The sequence below is a fragment of the Lepus europaeus genome, chromosome 17 (assembly GCF_033115175.1).
Source record: "Lepus europaeus isolate LE1 chromosome 17, mLepTim1.pri, whole genome shotgun sequence".
NCBI classification, from domain to species: domain Eukaryota; kingdom Metazoa; phylum Chordata; class Mammalia; order Lagomorpha; family Leporidae; genus Lepus; species Lepus europaeus.
In genome coordinates, this window is record NC_084843.1 from 76,365,572 (window position 1) to 76,382,403 (window position 16,832).

At 59.6% G+C, this 16,832-nt stretch overlaps 1 protein-coding gene across 5 annotated transcripts in view; it reads left to right on the forward strand.

Moving 5' to 3' along the window:
- The window catches only part of LDB3 (LIM domain binding 3), a 60,036-nt gene that overhangs the window by 13,950 nt on the left and 29,254 nt on the right, over nt 1-16,832 (forward strand). For 2 of the 5 annotated variants that reach the window (XM_062214533.1, XM_062214530.1), the window contains exons 6-8: nt 798-1,001; nt 5,320-5,489; nt 5,999-6,035. In XM_062214533.1, the coding sequence (XP_062070517.1) occupies nt 798-1,001; nt 5,320-5,489; nt 5,999-6,035 (411 nt within the window). Of the gene's footprint in view, nt 1-797; nt 1,002-5,319; nt 5,490-5,998; nt 6,036-11,214; nt 11,935-16,832 lie in introns of those variants that run through there. The other 3 variants (XM_062214532.1, XM_062214531.1, XM_062214529.1) reach the window with 3 other exon arrangements.

Below are 16,832 nucleotides of genomic sequence, written 5' to 3' on the forward strand. Positions count from 1 at the left end.
GCTGCTTAAGCCCCGCCAGCTGGCTGGGGAGGTGGTGCAGAGGAGAGGGGTGGGGAGGGAGAGTGTCAAGCTGCGCCTTGGGGACCTCGCAAGCCTGAAGACTTGGCTGTCCTGCAGGGAACCCCTGCGAAGGCTGTGCCTGATCTTGTCTATGTGCTCCCCCCATGGGACTGGCTGGTGGGCCACACAGCCATCTGGACTTCAGGGGGCCCGGGAGGCCTGAGCCCTGCTCTGAGGAAGAAGTGAATGTGGTGTAGCATCTGCAAGAGTTGGCCAGAGGGACCTCGCTCAGCTGCTGGGCCTGGCGGGGTGGGGGGTGCAGGGGCTGCTGCTTTCCGCCTTTGGGGCGCTCTGGACTCAGCTTGAGCTGTCGCTGCCTCTCACGTGGTCCGGCTCCTTCCCCTGTCCCCAAGTCCCCATTCTCCTAGCCCTGTTTGTCTCTGCTGCCCCTGCTGTGTGTGGTGGGGAGATCTCGCCATGCCTGGAGCACCTGCTGACTCTGGAGGTGGCTGAGGCTGAGCCAGGTGTGCAGGGGCTGGGAAAGCAGAGCTAGGCCAGAAAGACCTCAGGCCTGAAGCCTTATGGAGGACTCTCCTGATCAGACCGGGTCGGCCCACCACCGGCATGAGAGGGGCTTGGGTCGCCTGCTTGGAACCAGAGCTTTGGCTTTGGGAGATCTCTCTCCACACCCCCACCGTCTGCCCTGGCCTTGACCTCCCATGTAACTACCACCTGTTCCCTCTTCTCCCCCTCCCCCACCCCTCTCCCACCCTGCTCCTCACGTGCCCCTCCCCCAGCGCCGACTACCAGGAACGCTTCAACCCAGGTGCCCTGAAGGACTCGGCCCTGTCCACCCACAAACCCATCGAGGTGAAGGGGCTGGGCGGCAAGGCCACCATCATCCACGCCCAGTACAACACTCCCATCAGCATGTACTCCCAGGATGCCATCATGGATGCCATCGCCGGCCAGGCCCAGGCCCAGGGCAGTGACTTCAGCGGGTAAGCGCCTCCCCTCCTGCACGCGCCCGCAGAGGCCACTGGGCGCCATCGGGACCAGCGCGCCTCCCTTGCCACGGGCATCCTGGGGCACAGGCCCGAGTCAGGGCCTTGCAGAACCTGGGTCCTGTCTTCAGAACCTACCAGCTCCCGGTCAGCTGCAGGAGAAGCTGGATACTATAGTACCTCCTGCAAAGTGCTTTTCCCAGGCTCCCCGAGGGGCCGGTATAGAAAGAGACACACGCAACCCTCTTTTTTTATTTTTATTTTTAAGATAAATTTATTTGTTTGAAATGCAGAGTTACAGAGATGGAGGCAGAGGCAGAGAGAAAGAGAGAGAGAGAGAGAGAGAGAGAGAAAGAGAGAGAGAGAGGTCTTCCATCCGCTGGTTCACTCCCCAAATGGCTGCAACAGCTAGAGCTGGGCTGATCTATTGCCAGGAGTTTCTTCCTGGTCTCCCACGTTGGTGCAGGAGCCCAAGGACTTCCCAGGCCATTGCAGAGAGCTGGATCAGAAGTGGAGCAGCCGGGACTCAAACCAGCGCCCATATGGGATGCCAGCACTGCAGGCATCCCTCTTAACAAGAGAACATTCTAGACACCCCCAGGCCTCTCATAACCAAGCCATTCTTGGTGTGCAGAAAGGGGTGGGGCTGAGCTCTCCCAACCAGGAGAGTGAAAGATGTGATATGTTTCTTGGTTGGGGCGGTGCCTCAGATCGGTCATCTCTGGAACTGTTGTAGTTGGCCCAGCCGATGGCCACCTGGCCTCTGGTTTCTGACTTGGCCTGTGAACTGTGGCCGGGGTCTTCTTGTGTATGGACTAGGGAAACAGTTGGTTGAAAATCACTGGCGAATGGAATGGCTAACAGTGCTGACATCAATGGGACCACTCTCTGTCTTCTCTCTCTCTCTCTCTCTCTCTCTCTCTCTCTCTGGCTTCTCTATGTATCTCTGTCTCCCTGTCTCTCTGTCATCTCTTACATACACACACACACACACACACGCACATCTCTTGGTTTTTGGCTTGGGACTATCATAATGGTGACTTACAGAACTGTCTGATTATCTCCTTGGTTAACATCTTATCTCTGGATCAGATTCACCAGCAACTCATGGCAAAAAAAAAAAATCTTAAAATGACAGCTATACTTTTTTCTCCAAAGCTAGGAATACAGATGTTATGAGAAGGATGGGGATTATATACATAGCCCAGAGCCTAAGGATAATTCGCTGGGCTCTCCTAGTCCATCCAGGGCTGCCCAGCGCCGCCCGGTTGGGAAAGCAGTACTTCTTCTGGGCCACCAGGAGGCGGGAGCCACCTGCCCTGGAGCCGCACATCTCAACGTGCTAGGCTCAGGGCTTTGCAGAGCTCTGGGCGATGCTGATGAATTGAATCCCATCCTTCGAAGTATAAAATACGACCGTGTGAGTTTAAAAACAACCATTAGCTCATGTGGACTGGGAACAATACGGCAGGCTGACTAAGCCCCGGAGCGCGCAGGGATTTCCTGCTAACATCTGTGTGCCACCCGTGCGTGCCCTTGGCGTGTTCTGAAACGCGTAGCAGCCACCAAAGGCAGGTGCACCGCAGAGTGTTGGGAACACTGCTCTTCACTAACTCGGCTGGCGTTTGGTTTCACCACGAGGTCACTCATGGTTTTTGCAACATGATGCGCTCTTAAACGAACTGATTCATCTACAGCTTCTCGTCTCCCTCGTGCGCTCTCCCTTCCCCGCCTGTGAAAGCAGCCGCGCGGAGCTGCCGCGGTGCCGCTGAGCGACCCTCCCGGCCGGCCGGAACTCGTTCCCGGGGGCTGCCGTCCATTGCCCTGGTTCCTTCCTCACTAACCGTTTTTCTTTTTCTCTCTCTCTTCCTCCTGCGCCCGCCCCACTCCCGTAACTCATTTCTGATCCTAACCCCGCTCTCTGTGCGCGCCGCCTCTGCCATCCCATGATGGACGCGCACTCACGGCTGGGTGTCGCTCTGCTTGGGCAGGGCGTCACCGCTGGCGTAAGTAGCCCCCGCGGTGTCTGTCCCGGCGTCGTCGGCGTCTGTCTGGTCGCGCGGGATGGTGTGCGGGATTGGTGGGATGTGCGTGAGGACTGCTGGTCAGGCGCGCGGACTTTGAACACGGCTATTCCTCACATGCACCCGACACCCCCTTAGCCTAGGCGGGCACAAACTTGGCTTTGGGGGTCTGTCCCGGGTAATGTCACGATGGCCTCAGGAATCAGAGCAATGACACTCAGGCTGCTGGGCCTCAGCCTGGGGGCGCCTCTCTGTGTTCTCCTTGTTATGCTGGGGGAGAAGGGTGCCCCCCCTCCGGTGTACACTGGGACCGGGTAGTTGGAAGCCACATTGGGCCACTGTTCAGGGCTCCAGGGAGGCAAGGGGGCCTCCTGGAGGCCACAGCCCTTGGCAGGTGGGTCTGTGGGAGCCTGCAGGTGCAGCAGCTCCTGTGGGAAGTGGAAGAGGGAGATGGATTAGGAGGCAGCGAACACAGTGGAGGAAACAGCAGACGTGAGCTTGATTCTGTGGGCGCCCTGAGTAGTTTCTGTGGCAAGAAGCACAAGCTGGGAATTGCAGCCGAGAGCAGCCTCGGTCCAGGGCCCCAGGACGACAGCACCTGGTCCATCCTCTCTGTGTCTCTTCTCCCACAGCCTCCGTGCCTAAACAGGCACAGCCATTCCCTCAGCTCACTCCTGCTCCAGCACAAGTCCCCCTTGGCACGGCTGGGCGGGAAGCACGGCCAGCAACCGGGAAGGGAGCAGGAGACCCAAATGCCTTCGGTCTGCCTGTGTAGATGGGCCCAAGAACAGGGCCCGGGCTTGCATCCACGCCGTCCCTCTCCCCTGGCTCTCCTCCTAGCGGGCCAGGAGCCGGAACCAGGAGACACGGTTATGCTTCTCTGTCGGCCGTTTCACCCAAACACCTCCGCGCTCCTTCCGCGATTGCTGGAAATGGCTCTGCCTTCCCTCCCGCTCACACTCCCATCCCGGCCGGCCCCTAGTGGGATCTGCTGGCCTTCCCAGTTATCCCAGCCCAGGGTTGCCGGCACCTGTAGCTCTGTGGGTGGGACCAGAGCCCTGACAGAGAAGGAGGGAGCAGCTCAGCCCCACCTCCATCACCTTTCTCTACCTCTGTTCTAGCCCACCCCTCACCAGACCCAGGCCACCAGCCTTGGCTCTGCCCAGCTCCCAGCGGGGAGAGTGGAAGACACAGGCATCGGGGAGGACCTGGGTGGGGACACAGCAGGGGGAGGTGGCAGGAGGGCTCTGGCCAGGGCACATCTGGGCTGGACCGTCTCTCTAGAATGAGGTAGCCAGTCTGTGTGTAAGCTCCAGGGGGCACAGTGGTCTTTCTGAGCACCAGTGACTGGGGCGGAGGGCTGATGAGAAGGGACCCTGAGTTCCAGTGCAGTAGACCCCTTACCTGCCATAAGCTGGAGCGTGTCACCTGTCCTGTCTGGACCTCAGCTTGCCCGTGTGTAAGAGCGGCTCCTAGTGCTGTGGCTTCCCCGTCTCTGAGAGGGTGGGTTGGGTGGCCTGCATCCTCTGGGCCCTTGCTGTGGCTCCCTGCCTGCCCTGTAGGTGCTCTCAGCAGGGAGGCACTGATCCTGAGGGGCTCTGGGGTCCCTTCAGGCTCTGCCATACAATTCACTTATTCAGCTAAGAGTTTCCAGCACCCACCTAGTGCCAAGACCAGGAGGTCTAGCAGAAGGTTACCAGGTCATCCCAGGAGGCGGTGCTGCCCTGGGCAAAGAGCAATGGCCTCCCCATGGTCCCATTTCAGATCCCCACCCCCCTAGGCCAGGAGCTTGGAACACTGCTGCCTTGATTATCATGCCACTCTTGTGGCTGAGCCTGGAGCCCCCCACCCCACTGCCTCTTCCATGCAGCACAACCTTGGCAACTTCCGGTCTGGATGCAAAGAAGCAAGGTGGGCAGTGGACAGGCCCTGAGGACGCCTATGTCCTTGCCAAGCTGCTACCTCCTCCCTTAACAGGGGTCCAGTCCCTGGGATAGGCAAGAGGCTTCTTCCAGCCGGAGTTGGCAATGGAGAGGGGGAGGGTGGGGACAGACAGGAGAGATCCAAGCCCCCCTCCCGACCCTGTGTGGGTGACAGGAGCCACTGCCTCGCTGTGACCACTCTGAGCACCAGGACCCAGGCCACACTCGGGCCTCAGTGTCTCGGCTAGCAGGGGTTGAAGGTGTGATGGGCGCTAGGGAGGGGGAGGGCTTGGGGAGCAGCACGGGGCGGCAAGAGCTGGGTGCCCGCCCGGCCCCCCGCCCACGCCCACGCCGCTTTCCGCATCGCAGGAGCCTTCCTGTGAAAGACCTGGCGGTGGACAGCGCCTCGCCCGTGTACCAGGCTGTGATCAAGAACCAGAACAAGCCGGAGGACGAGGCTGACGAGTGGGCCCGCCGCTCCTCCAACCTGCAATCGCGCTCCTTCCGCATCCTGGCTCAGATGACGGGGACGGAATTCAGTGAGTGAGGGCCTGTGCAGGGTGGGGGCAGGGAAGAGAGAGGCTGGGGGACCGGGAGTGTCCCGGGCCTGACTCCACAGTCGGGGAGCCAGCAGAAGCCCGGGAGTGGAACCATAGCCCTGGATGATAAGCTGGCCTGCGTGAGGTTGGCAGCTGGAGCCGGAACGGGAGAGACCTCTCCAGGGAGGCAGCCTTTGCTGCAATCCCGGCCTCCAACCAGGGGTGGCGCACTAACCTTGCAGTGTGACTGCCCAGGGCTGGGATAAGAGGACCTGCAGGCTGCAGCTCCGACCTCCCTCCCAGTTCCCTGCACCACCTCCTCTCGCCTCCACCCGCCCAGCCCCCTGCTAAGCAGGCAGGTTTTCCTTCCTGTAGTAGACAGGCTGGGGGGCAGTGACGGCGCAGTGCCTGGCTGAATCCTGGAGACTCGGTGCACACAGGGACCCCCAGCGGCTTTTCTTCCCCAAGCTGCCTGGGAGTCCTCCTGACCAGGTCCTTTCTACCCACAGTGCAAGACCCCGACGAGGAAGCTCTGCGAAGGTCAAGGTAGGTGCCTGGACGTGGGCTCCATAGCCTTGCCCTGTAACCCCATCCCTCCCTGGGCAGCCCCCAAGGCCACACAGCTCATGAAAAGAATCTCTCAGGTGCATGCATTTGGAAAGCCTGGCCCGCAAAGGGCTGTGCGGGCAGTTGCTGGCTGGGGGCAGCTGTCCCGGGTCAACGAGGTGGATGCTGGGAGCTGAGGGTGTCCCCCAGGCCCAGGCTGCAGAAATGAGGCTCTCCTACTCCGTTCCTGGGCAGGGCTGCTTTGGCCTTCTCAAGGCTGTTGAGAACAGGGACACCTCTGTGTGTGAGGGCAGCAGGCCAGTGCCTCGCCTGCCACTCGTCTCAGGGCCTGTCCCCCCTGGAAATCTGAAGGCTGGGCACCTGAAAGCAGGCACGTGGAGGGCCACGCCGGCCGTGAACACCTGACCCCTGGACTCCCCTGTCCACACCCGCACTGAGGCACCATGTCTGTGACTTGCTCGAAGCACAACACAGCTGCTGCAGGCAGGACGCGCTCTGGGCCTGGTGCAGGGCATGCGCTCCTTATCCTTGGCAGGCTGAGGTCACAGCGCTCGCCTGCCGGCTGCTGGTAGCCCTGGCATGGGGGGGTGGCGGCTCGTGCTGCCCCACTGGAACCTGGGAGGCCCTTCCGTGGCAAGGCATGGGGCTCAGTGTGATGGTTCGTGTGCTTCTGGTAGCCGATCAGCGGTGTGCCTGCTTTCCCTGGGATGGTCTTGGGGTAGGCGCACATTGTGGCAGCCACCGTGTGAGGGGCTGGGGCTCAGAGGCATGCTCCCACACTGGGCCAAAGTTTAGAAACTTGCTACTGAGCCTGCGGTGACCGCAGGACTGCAGAGAAGGGGGGGGCTCTTGGGCCAGCTTTGGACTTGATGAGGATTCTATATTTGGACCTGTATGTGTTCCAACCCGATTTGCTCCCACTCTTTGGCTGGGCATCCAAACCTAAAGCTAGGGCCCTCCCAGGCCTGCTTGGCCTCTGCAGTCCTGGAGACGGTGCTTAACCCCCAGGTGCCTGCGTGCGTCTAAGCAGAGTGCACAGAGACGTTTGATTCCGCTCAAAAGCTGCTCTCTTGCTGTTGTGAGTCTGGCTGAGCTCCTACGCCCATGCCACACACATCCACCCCCAGCCAGCAGCTCAAACATCCCGCCGGTTCCTTCCATCCGGAGGCCAGCAGGGGGCCTCCTCCTTCTTCTCCCAAGGCTTCTTGGCCCTGGCACCCTGCTGAGTCCTTTCGACTCTCCTTCCCTCTAAAGGGCTAGGTGTGATCAGAAGGGGGGACTGGTGGCGATCACAGTCACAGACAAGGCACTCCCCCAGAATGGGCATCAGCTGAAAGTCATCGTGTGGGGGAGAGCACAGGGTCAGGGGTGGGCACCGTCCTTGTCCTTGGCCGGCCCCTGCTGTCCTCTGCTCCTGGGCCTGTAGCTAAGCAAGGAGCAGCTCAGCCCTTCCGTTGGGGCTCCCGACGCCTCTCCCCAGCTGCCTTGGGCTTTCCCTATTGGGATGTCTAGAAAGAGGCCCCAAAGGAAACCGATCCTGCTTCCTCCGTCAGCCCCAGGCAGCTTCCCTCCACAGGTGTCCGCTCTCCCGCGGGGTCTGTGCTGAGGGGTAGCGGGCAGAAGCCCCTTGCTCCTGTGCATGCTCCTTGCTTGTGTTCTGGAGGGTTGTCTTCCCAGGCAGCCTGTGCCCTGGGGTGGGTGTGCAGCAGTCCACTTCTGTTCATGGATAAAGCCTGAAGCGCTGACTGTGGCCATGGTCATGGCGGCTCACCCACAGGGACACTGAGTAGGAGCATGCTGTCCCCTTGCTGGGCCCCGGCTGGTCAGGAATGCTGCCCTGTGGAGGGCTGAGCCACACCGCTGGCCACGCCCGCTGCCAGTTGGAAGCAGCATTCCCAGACCCTGCTGAGCCAGGGTTGGCTGATGGTGGCTGCGGCTTCCTCTTTCTCTTCCCAGCTTAGCGAGGTGGCAGAGGGTCTCTTGGGCAGGCTCAATTTCCCCAAGGTGGAGTCTCTGGGAAGCTGCTTCTTCCTCCGTGTGGCTGCGTGGCAGGGCAGTTGGTGGGGATGTGGAATGAGTAGGGTCAGGCAATCTGCACCAGGAAGGGCACAGGTGACCTCCAAGGCAGATGTCCTTCCATGTGTCAGGCCAACCCTGCAAATTCTCCTCTGGCTCACCTCTGAGCAGACCCCTCCCCACTGCCCAGAGTCCCAGGGCGGCTCCCAGCCCTCCCCTCCTCTCGGGTCCTGCTTCCTGCTGGTGAACCTGCTGCCTGGCAGCACCAAGCTTCCCTCTGAGCCTCTGGTGTCCACTGCTGGCCAGCCACGGGCAGCTTCTCCTCTGTAGGGACCCAGTCTTTACAGGTGAGGTGGGGGCAGGGCTGACCAGTGCAGGCATCAGCCGTGGGCTTGGCTGCCTTCCCAAGAAAGACCCCTGCACCTGAGGCTGGTTTGAACTCTCCTACTCGCTGTCTAGCAAGCTGTAGGTGAGGCTGTGGTTCCCAGCTTCCCCCTGGGGTAGCAGGTTGCAAAGGGGGCCTCCATCCCCAGAGCTGAGCTTCCAGTCTCGGAGTGTTCAGCACAACTTCTTTCTGGTGTTTAGAAGGCATCTGGGGTCCTGATGGCTTTGAAGGTCAGGTTCACACTGGGCAGCCCTGATGGTGGTGAGTCTGGCTCCATCCCAGGTGGGGCGCGAATTGATCCCACTGCTTGGGAGTAGCCATCCTCGAGACCCCAGTGGGCAGCTCAGACATCCGCTACCCTCTCGCTGTGGCTCAGCTGCCTGCAAGTGTGGCCTGTGCGGCAACACAAAGACCCTCCCAAGCCCCTTCTCTTTGGGGCAACCCCCGCCTCTGCCGTGCCGCCAGGAGCCTAGGCTCACTGACTCTGCCTGCTTCCTCCTGCAGCCCCCTGGGTGCCCCCAGTGCCCTCCACCCTCCCTTGTGCAGGCACTCGGCTCTGTGCCTGTTCCAGCTGCCGAGCTTATGTGGCTGACTGTCGTGGTGCCGGCACAGTGCAGAGAGGGGCGCTCAGAAGGAGGCGAGAGCAGAGGTTACTGTGTGCTCTCAGTCCCCGGGGCGGGGTTTGGCCACCCTTGCAATTCTGGAAACCACAGATGGTGAGAACAGGACCCCCCACCCCACCCAGAGGGCCAGAGTGCCAGGAGTGCTTTTGCCTTTTCTTTTCTTTCTCTTTCTCTGTCTCTCTCTCTTCTGCCTTTCTCTGGCTAGCTGGGAACTGTTAAATGGCTCCAAGCACAACAGGCTCACTAGACTCATGGATTCCTCAGTGCTGTCCTAACCCTGTCCCTGAGCTGTCACCCAGCCATAGTGGGGCTTGCTAGGACTGAAGATCAGCCGCTGTGACTGATTCCATACCTGTGTCCTGGGTGGTCTCTGTGGGGTGGTCGTGGTTATTTGGCAGTAAGGCTGTGTGGACCCTGCCCCAGGGCCTTTGCTCGTGCTGTGTCCACCCTTTCACCCTGACCCAGTGAGGCAGATGTGTGGCAGGGAAGAAGAAGATGCCTGGCATTGGTGGTTCTGCCGCTGAGGTTCTCTGTGGCTTTTGACTGTTCGAGCGACATCTCTTGGTGTAAGGAAAGGTTGAACCAGACCTGTGTTTCCCACATATGTTAGCGGTGGGTGCCTTTTGTCAGTCCTGCCTGAGGCCCAGTGGTGAAGGAGTCTGCCGTCGGGGGAAAGATGGGGACAGGGGTGGGGGTGGGGGTAGACCGATCCCTGCTGGCCGTTACTGTGCAGAGATAGGAAGACCAGCACCGCCTCATCTCCGCATCTTTAAAGACCTAACGCTGGTGTTCCAAGTCCCTTTTCACATTTAACGTTGAATTTTGAGATCACTGCCAGCTCACATGCCATTGTAAGACAACGCAGAGGGCTCCCCAAGGCCGGTACCCACTTTGCCCCCGTGTTGTGGTCTCTCAGACCACAGCCCGGCACCATAGTGAGGAGGTGCCCTGGGAGCAATCAAGACACAGAATATTCCATTAGCAGGCCCAAGGACTTGGGAATCTTCTACTGCTCTCCCAGGCCACAGCAGAGAGCTGCACCAGAAGTGGAGCAGCCGGGACTCGAACCGGCACCCGTATGGGATGCCAGCACTGCAGGCAGCCGCTTTACCTGCTACGCCACAGTGCCGGCCCCACAGAATTGGTTTTTAATCATGGAAGCGCAATTCCCTGGGAATTCATCCAAGTTGTTGAGTGTACTCATACAGGTCGAGCATCCTTAATTAAAAAAAAAAAAAAAAATCCAAAATCTTAAATGCTCCAAAATGCAAAACCTTTGGAGTGCTGTTGTAATGTTAACAAATGGAAAGTCCCATGCCTGCCCTCATGTGACAAGTCACAGTCAAAATGTGGGTGGCACTAAACACTAAACACGCAGGGCCTAGGATTGTGGCATCTGTGGCACTGGCCTTTCTCCGCCGCACTCTCTCCTCCATGTCCATGTTTTGGGCTACTGCTTGCTGCTTCATACTGGGCCATCTCTGAACAGGCATGCGTTGAACTCTGAGAGCCCCCCCCCCCCCCTGCCGCCCTGAGGGAGGTGGTGGGAAGTCCTCTGTATCTGTGACAGTGGCCTTGGGAGTATGTGTGTACACACGTGCGCTCGTGTGTGCCAGGGCAGTGCTCAGGCCTGGGTGGGCAGGGGGCGATCGGTGCTGTGTGAGGGCTTCTTTCTGGGGACCGAGAAGGCCCGGCCAAGGTCAGGGTAGCACAGGGAGGTGACAGGTCCTGCCCACTAGGCCTCCCCCTAGGGGATGGGTGCTCCTTCTTCTTGATGCCCAGCTGGGGACAGAGACCATGCTAGAGAACCCACAGCCAAAGCAGCCCTGCCCAGCCCCAACCTCACAGGCCAGGGAGCCTCGTCTGGGCCCAGCCTGCCCCAGGCACCCCATCCCCTTGGCATCCCAGGGCAGGGGCTTAGCCCCCTCCATCCCAGTCCCTGGGTCTCTGGTCTTCCCCAGCTCAGACCTGCCCACCTGGATGGCAAAGCTTCTCCGAGCCAGGTCTCCTCCCTCCCGTGCCCCTGCCCCGGCTCTCACTCAGGGGAACAGTGGACACATCCCCTAACCCCTCTCTTTCTTCCTCTCTTCTCTCTCGCTTTCTGTCTCTGTCTCTGTCTCTGTCTGTGCCACAGGGAGAGGTTTGAAACGGAACGTAACAGCCCACGTTTTGCCAAGTTGCGCAACTGGCATCACGGCCTTTCAGCCCAAATCCTTAACGTTAAGAGCTAAAAGGCTGCCCGGACCCCTTGGCCCTGACGGGCTGGGCCCCTACCTCCCCCCACACAGATCTGGCATGTGAGCCCCGCGGTGATGCCTGACAATGTGTGCCTGTGCCGGGGCCCCTCGGGGAGCCAGCTTCCCTGCTCTCTGCCCACCCTGGAGCTGACGGCTGAGGCCCAGTCCCATGCAGCTCTGCACCCGCCCCCCACACACCCCCACTAGTCAAGCCTCTGCCCCCCTGCACAGGCCTTAGCTATAGACCAGAGAGGACATGGCGGGGTTTGCTGGCGTGGCGCCCCAGAATCGAGGAGAACGGGCTGTACTGAGGTCCTGTACCCTCAGCTCCTGGCCTCGTGCCATGCTGCAGAGAGCTGCTACAGATCAGGTCTCGGGAAGAGGCCCACTCCCTAGCCCTGCGGGCTTCCTCCCTGCCCTGCAGAGCCCCTGGCAGTCCAGCACTGGGCTCTCTGCAGAGGAAGTAGCAGCCCAGGGTAGTTGAGGCAGAGACCCCTCCCAGCTGCGGTGAGATGGGTAGGGCGCCCTCCTCTCTGTGCTGTGTGTGCAGCTCCCTAGTGCTCTCTCCTGTACATATAAAGCATGCTTGTTCTGAAATAAAGAGGATTTGAAACGAACTGCACCGAGCCCCAGTCATGCCGTGCCTGTGTCCGTCCCGCCCGAGAGGGGCCGTGAGGTCAGTGTCTGGGTCGGAGGTCAAGTGTCTGGGTCGGAGAGAGGAAGGCTCTGCCAGAGGAGGGGCAGGGGCAGGGCTCACCCCTGCTATGCTCCTCCAGGGCTCCCCACCTGGGCCGAGAACCCAGGGAGAGGGTGGAGGGTCAGAATCCATGCTGGAGCCTCGTGGGCAGTGTGGCTGGGAGTACCCAAGTGCCCTGATTCTGTTTCCCACACCAGCTATCAGCAGCAGGCCGAGCCGCCCTCCTCCCAGGCAAGGCCCTGTACCAGGAAGGGGCTCCTGACAACTCAACCAGGGCCCCGAGGTGAGGGAAGGGCTCAGGCTAGCACACCTGGATGACTGGGCAGCTCCCAGGGGGACTCTAGGGGGCCGGCCTGGGGCACAGGGGCTGGAGGAAGTCCTGGCTGGGTCCTGCTCGGACTCTGGGAGGGTGGGGGAGGCCTCCTGCTGGGTCTGGCTCTTGGCCCCCACCCACCTGTGGCCTTGCACTTGTCCTGAGCACCGGTCAGGTGGGCTGGTCAGGGCAGCAGCAGCCCCAGAGCTCCCAGCTGGGCCAACAGGTTCACATCCTCCCACGCTGTGAGCTCTGGCTCCCCCCTCCATTAGGCTGCTCCCTGATGGTGTGGAGTCCCAGGCTGAGAACATGAGAACCATTCCACTGAGCCACTGAAGGCAGACACAGGCGCAACCCTCAAGACCTCCTTGCCTCCTCTGAGGCCAGGTGGCTGGAGCCCTTCTCCCACTCCTGCTGCCCAGGTGCTGGCTTTCTCTCTGCCTCCAGGCACCTGGAAGGGCCGGCTAGCAAGACTCCCTCCTGTCCCCCTGCCCTGAGGTTCCCAGGACCCCTGCCAGCCTGGTCCATCTTGATCTTCTACCTCTTGCTGCCCCTAGAGTCTGATGCCAGGCCCATGTTGGGGACCCCACAACATCCTCCAGGCATCCTGCAGCACACTCACGTTTGGCTGACCTGTTTTTGAAGACCCATAAGGCCCAAGCATGGGTTATGGGGCAGAGAGAGGTCCCAGGCAGTGTGCAGCCTGAGGCCGGCAGAGAACCTGAGCCAATCACTCAGGAGCTAATGGGCTCTCTGACCTCTGTCCCCCTTGGAGCCACCCCTGCAAAGACTCTTTGATTTCTGATTACCTGGTGCCTTCCCAGCTCCCCCAGGCCCCGTGTGGGCAGTGGCTTGGGTGGCCTCAGGCTGGGGATCAGTGCAAGCAGGATGGATGTCCTTATTCAGCACCGCACACCTGTGGACATGTGTTGCACTTGGGAGCTGTGGGTGCTGCAGGAATCAGCAAGGGCGAGTGTGGCTGTGGCCACATGCAAGGTTGATCGTGTCGGGTCCAGAGACAGGAAGGCCTTGAGTGGAGGACCAGAGACGTCTTCCTGGAAGAAGAGGTCAGTGTGTTTGGTCTTCAGGAGTGGTTTGGACTGGGGGTGTGTGCAGACAGAGAACGCTGGCCAGGTGCTCTCAGCAGAAGGTGCAGAGACGCTGATGAGAAGAAGGAATGTTCCAGAACCCCGAGTGAATCATTTTGGCCAGAACAAAGGGAATGCAGAGGAGGTCATGGTCTGGAGATGGGATTTTGAGTGCATTCTAGAGGCAAAGTGGAGCTAGCAAAGGTGACGGGGTGACCTTCACACTACAGCCACCAAGGTGTCCCCTGCATCGGCCACAGCATCATCGTGCCTCTGTAGTAGTGCTGGGCAGCAGCCTTCCTGCCACGTGGGGTAGCCAGGGCTCCCAGGAGCAGCCGGTTCCAGGCTGCAAGATGGAATGAGACCAATGGGAGGCAGTGAGAAGTTTCACGGCCAGTTTCTGCCTGGCACTGGGTCATCGCCCAATCAAGGAGCTTTTTCACACTCTGTAACTTTCACTGACACAAGCGGCATCATCACCCCCACAATAGCAACCACTCCCCTTCAGTGGCAATCACAACACCCCAACAGTTCCTACCTGAGCCCTGTGATTACAAACCCAGAGCCCCGGAATCACCAGCCATGTCATCCGTATCTGCTCCGGACACAATGCCATTGTGACCAATAACAGCGTCCACCAAATCAAGGGCCACCGTTGGCAGAGCAAGGGCAGGAGGTGAGCAGAGCAGGGCTTGGTAGCCGGGCTGTGTCTGTCCTGTGGCCACGCCCCCTCGCCCATGTAGCAGTGAGCATGTGAGTCTGGTTTTGGTTTGGCTTTTGCTTACATGTTCTACGTGAGTCGTGATCAAGGCAGGAAGCAGCTGGAGATCCTAGACCAGCCTGGTGTTGGTGTCAAGAGCATTGTCTTTGAGACTGAAGCCAGGGCCATAGCAGTTCTCTGCAGGGCTTGCTCTCTGGGCGCCCCCTTTGCGGGTTTCTGGGAGCTCACGGAACTTCAGGCAAGAACCCAAGATTCTTCGGGACGCCTTTCAACACTTCTCCCACCTTCCCTAACACTCTGGCGGCTTGGTGTTGGCGGGACAGTAGCCCTTGCTAGGCCGCAGCTCAGCAAGAACCCCAGGCCGCAGACTCCTGCATGCATGCCCTTGAACTCGTGGTGGTGACTTGTCCCAGCCCTGTGGTCCGTGATGATTTTTCCTAGAGGTCACATCCAGCTCCACCTTCAGCCCCTGGAACCCAGGTCCATTTGGAGCTCTGGCTGGGGAGAGCTGCAGGTAAGCTGGGTGACAGCAGAGGGACAGAGCAAGAGGGGCAGGCAAAGCCAGTGTCCTGTTTGTCCTATGAAACACTGGCACCAGCGCACTTCCCGCATCACCCCTGTCCTGTGCCAAGTCCTCAGTTCCTCCCCACCACCCCACCCCACCCCCAGCCCAGAGTGAGATAGAGCCAGGGAGAGCCGGGGTAAGGAGACCCATGTGCTGTGTAGCCTGGGTCTTCCTGGATCTGACGACGCCAGGAGCCAGCTCTGCAGCACGGCTTTGGGAGCTGCAATGACTTTTCACAGAAGGACCAGTGACAGCGCAGGTCTGCGAGCCAGGCTGCCGGAGGCTCCCCCTCCTACCCTGAGGCTACGAAAGGCCTAGGTAGGATGTGGCCACTGCCCGTGCCCATTGCTGAAGCCTCCCACGAACTCCAGGGGGACAGTGGTGCTGTCTCCCCTTGGGGACGTCAACCATACCCTTGCCACTTCTCCAGCTCTGTCTTTCCCCGCCCTCTTAATCTGTTTCCTGCCTTCTCCTTCCATACACTGGCTGGTATGGAGAAGGGAGGCTGGACAATGCTTTGGCAAACAGCTGCTGGCCAGCTTGCCTTCCCCTGGCTGTAGGACAGACCTTGGGAGCAGCCTTGCTGCTCCAACATGGTCCCTGGGCCAGCAGCAGCAGCAGCACCTAAGTGCTTGTTGGAAAATGCAGATTCTCAGCCCCATCCCAGACCTCCTCAGCCAGAAGCTGCATTGGCAAGAGATCCCTGGGTGATCTGCGGGCACGTGGAAGTTTGGGCCATGTCGTGCTGAGGGCTCCAATCCTTCTGAACCACCTGACAGCTGTGTGATGTTTTGCCAGAGCAATCTCCCTGGATCTCAGAGTTCTCATGCATGACGTAAGGCCCCAGGATTACCTATGGTGGTCCGGGGAGATGGAAGGGACCAGACGCAGAAGGGAGTGACGCTTATTCTCGGGTCAGCACTCAGCACAGGGAAGTATTGTTACTCTAGTTACTGCACATCAGGATCACAGCTTCCAGTGGCAGGAGGAGGGGTGGCGGGGAGCAGCTCCTTGGCGGATCACAAGAAGGGATTTCTTTCTTTCCAGGCTTTAAATCAAAACGACCCTCAGTCAGATCCTGCTGCCCCTAGGGAGAAGATCTGGGACATAGAAACATCACTGAGCAATTGAATTCTCTCGGTTTCTGTTCCCTCATCTGTTAAGTGGAGTCCTTACTCCTCACATCAGAGGGCTGGCGTGAGGAATTCACAGGGCAGTGCCAGGCTTAGCGAGTTCAGTAAGTGGATGACCTAAGAGACCCCCAGGGGAAGGCTGCTCCCACCTCGGGGAGGTCCATTTCTCCCCTTGCTATTGTTGCAAATTATACAAATCCAAGGACAGAGAATGTACACTTTCTTTTAACAATGTATTCATTTATTTATTTGAAAGACAGTAAGATAGACAGAGCTCCTGTGTGCTGGTCCCCTCCCCAGATGCCCACAAAGGCTGGGGCTGGCCTGGGGTGGCAGCTGGGTGTCTCCCATATGGGTGGCAGGAACCCAGTAACTTGAGCCATCACCACTGCTTCTCACAGTCTGCTCTAGCAGGAAGCTGGAGTCAGGAGCCAGAGCTGGGACTCAAAGCCAGGGACTCCAGTGTGGGACTACGAGGCTCAGCACCTGCTCCCAGTATCTGCATTTCTTTCCTGTCCTATAATTTAATTTTTGTTCTCTGCCCCCCCCCCCCCTTCACAGGTAGCAGATCTAACCCCATCAGCCCAGGCTCTGGCTGCTCTTGTCTTCCTGGAGTGGTTCAGGGGACTCTACATGTACAGAGTGCCGAGGCATTGGGGGTGGGGGTGTGTGGGCGTCTGGTTCTCGGTCATGGTCTACCGGTACCACATCCGAACATGCTGGTCTACACTGGCAGAGCACTCACCTCTCTTGTGCTCAATGATAAGGCCTTTCAGGTCTGCAAGGGTTCATTGCCATGTCCATGTTGCTCTTGAGAATGCGGGAAACCTCGCACAGTGCCCAGGCCACATGGCGGCATGGGATCCTTGGGCTGTGTCAAGACTGGCCCCTCACCAGGGGGCATGGAGAATGCTTGGGTCCTGCTGCTTCCCCAGGGTTTATCCCAGAACAACACAGGTGCCTCTCTCTTGAATCCCACGCCCCTCACTGTCCCCTTC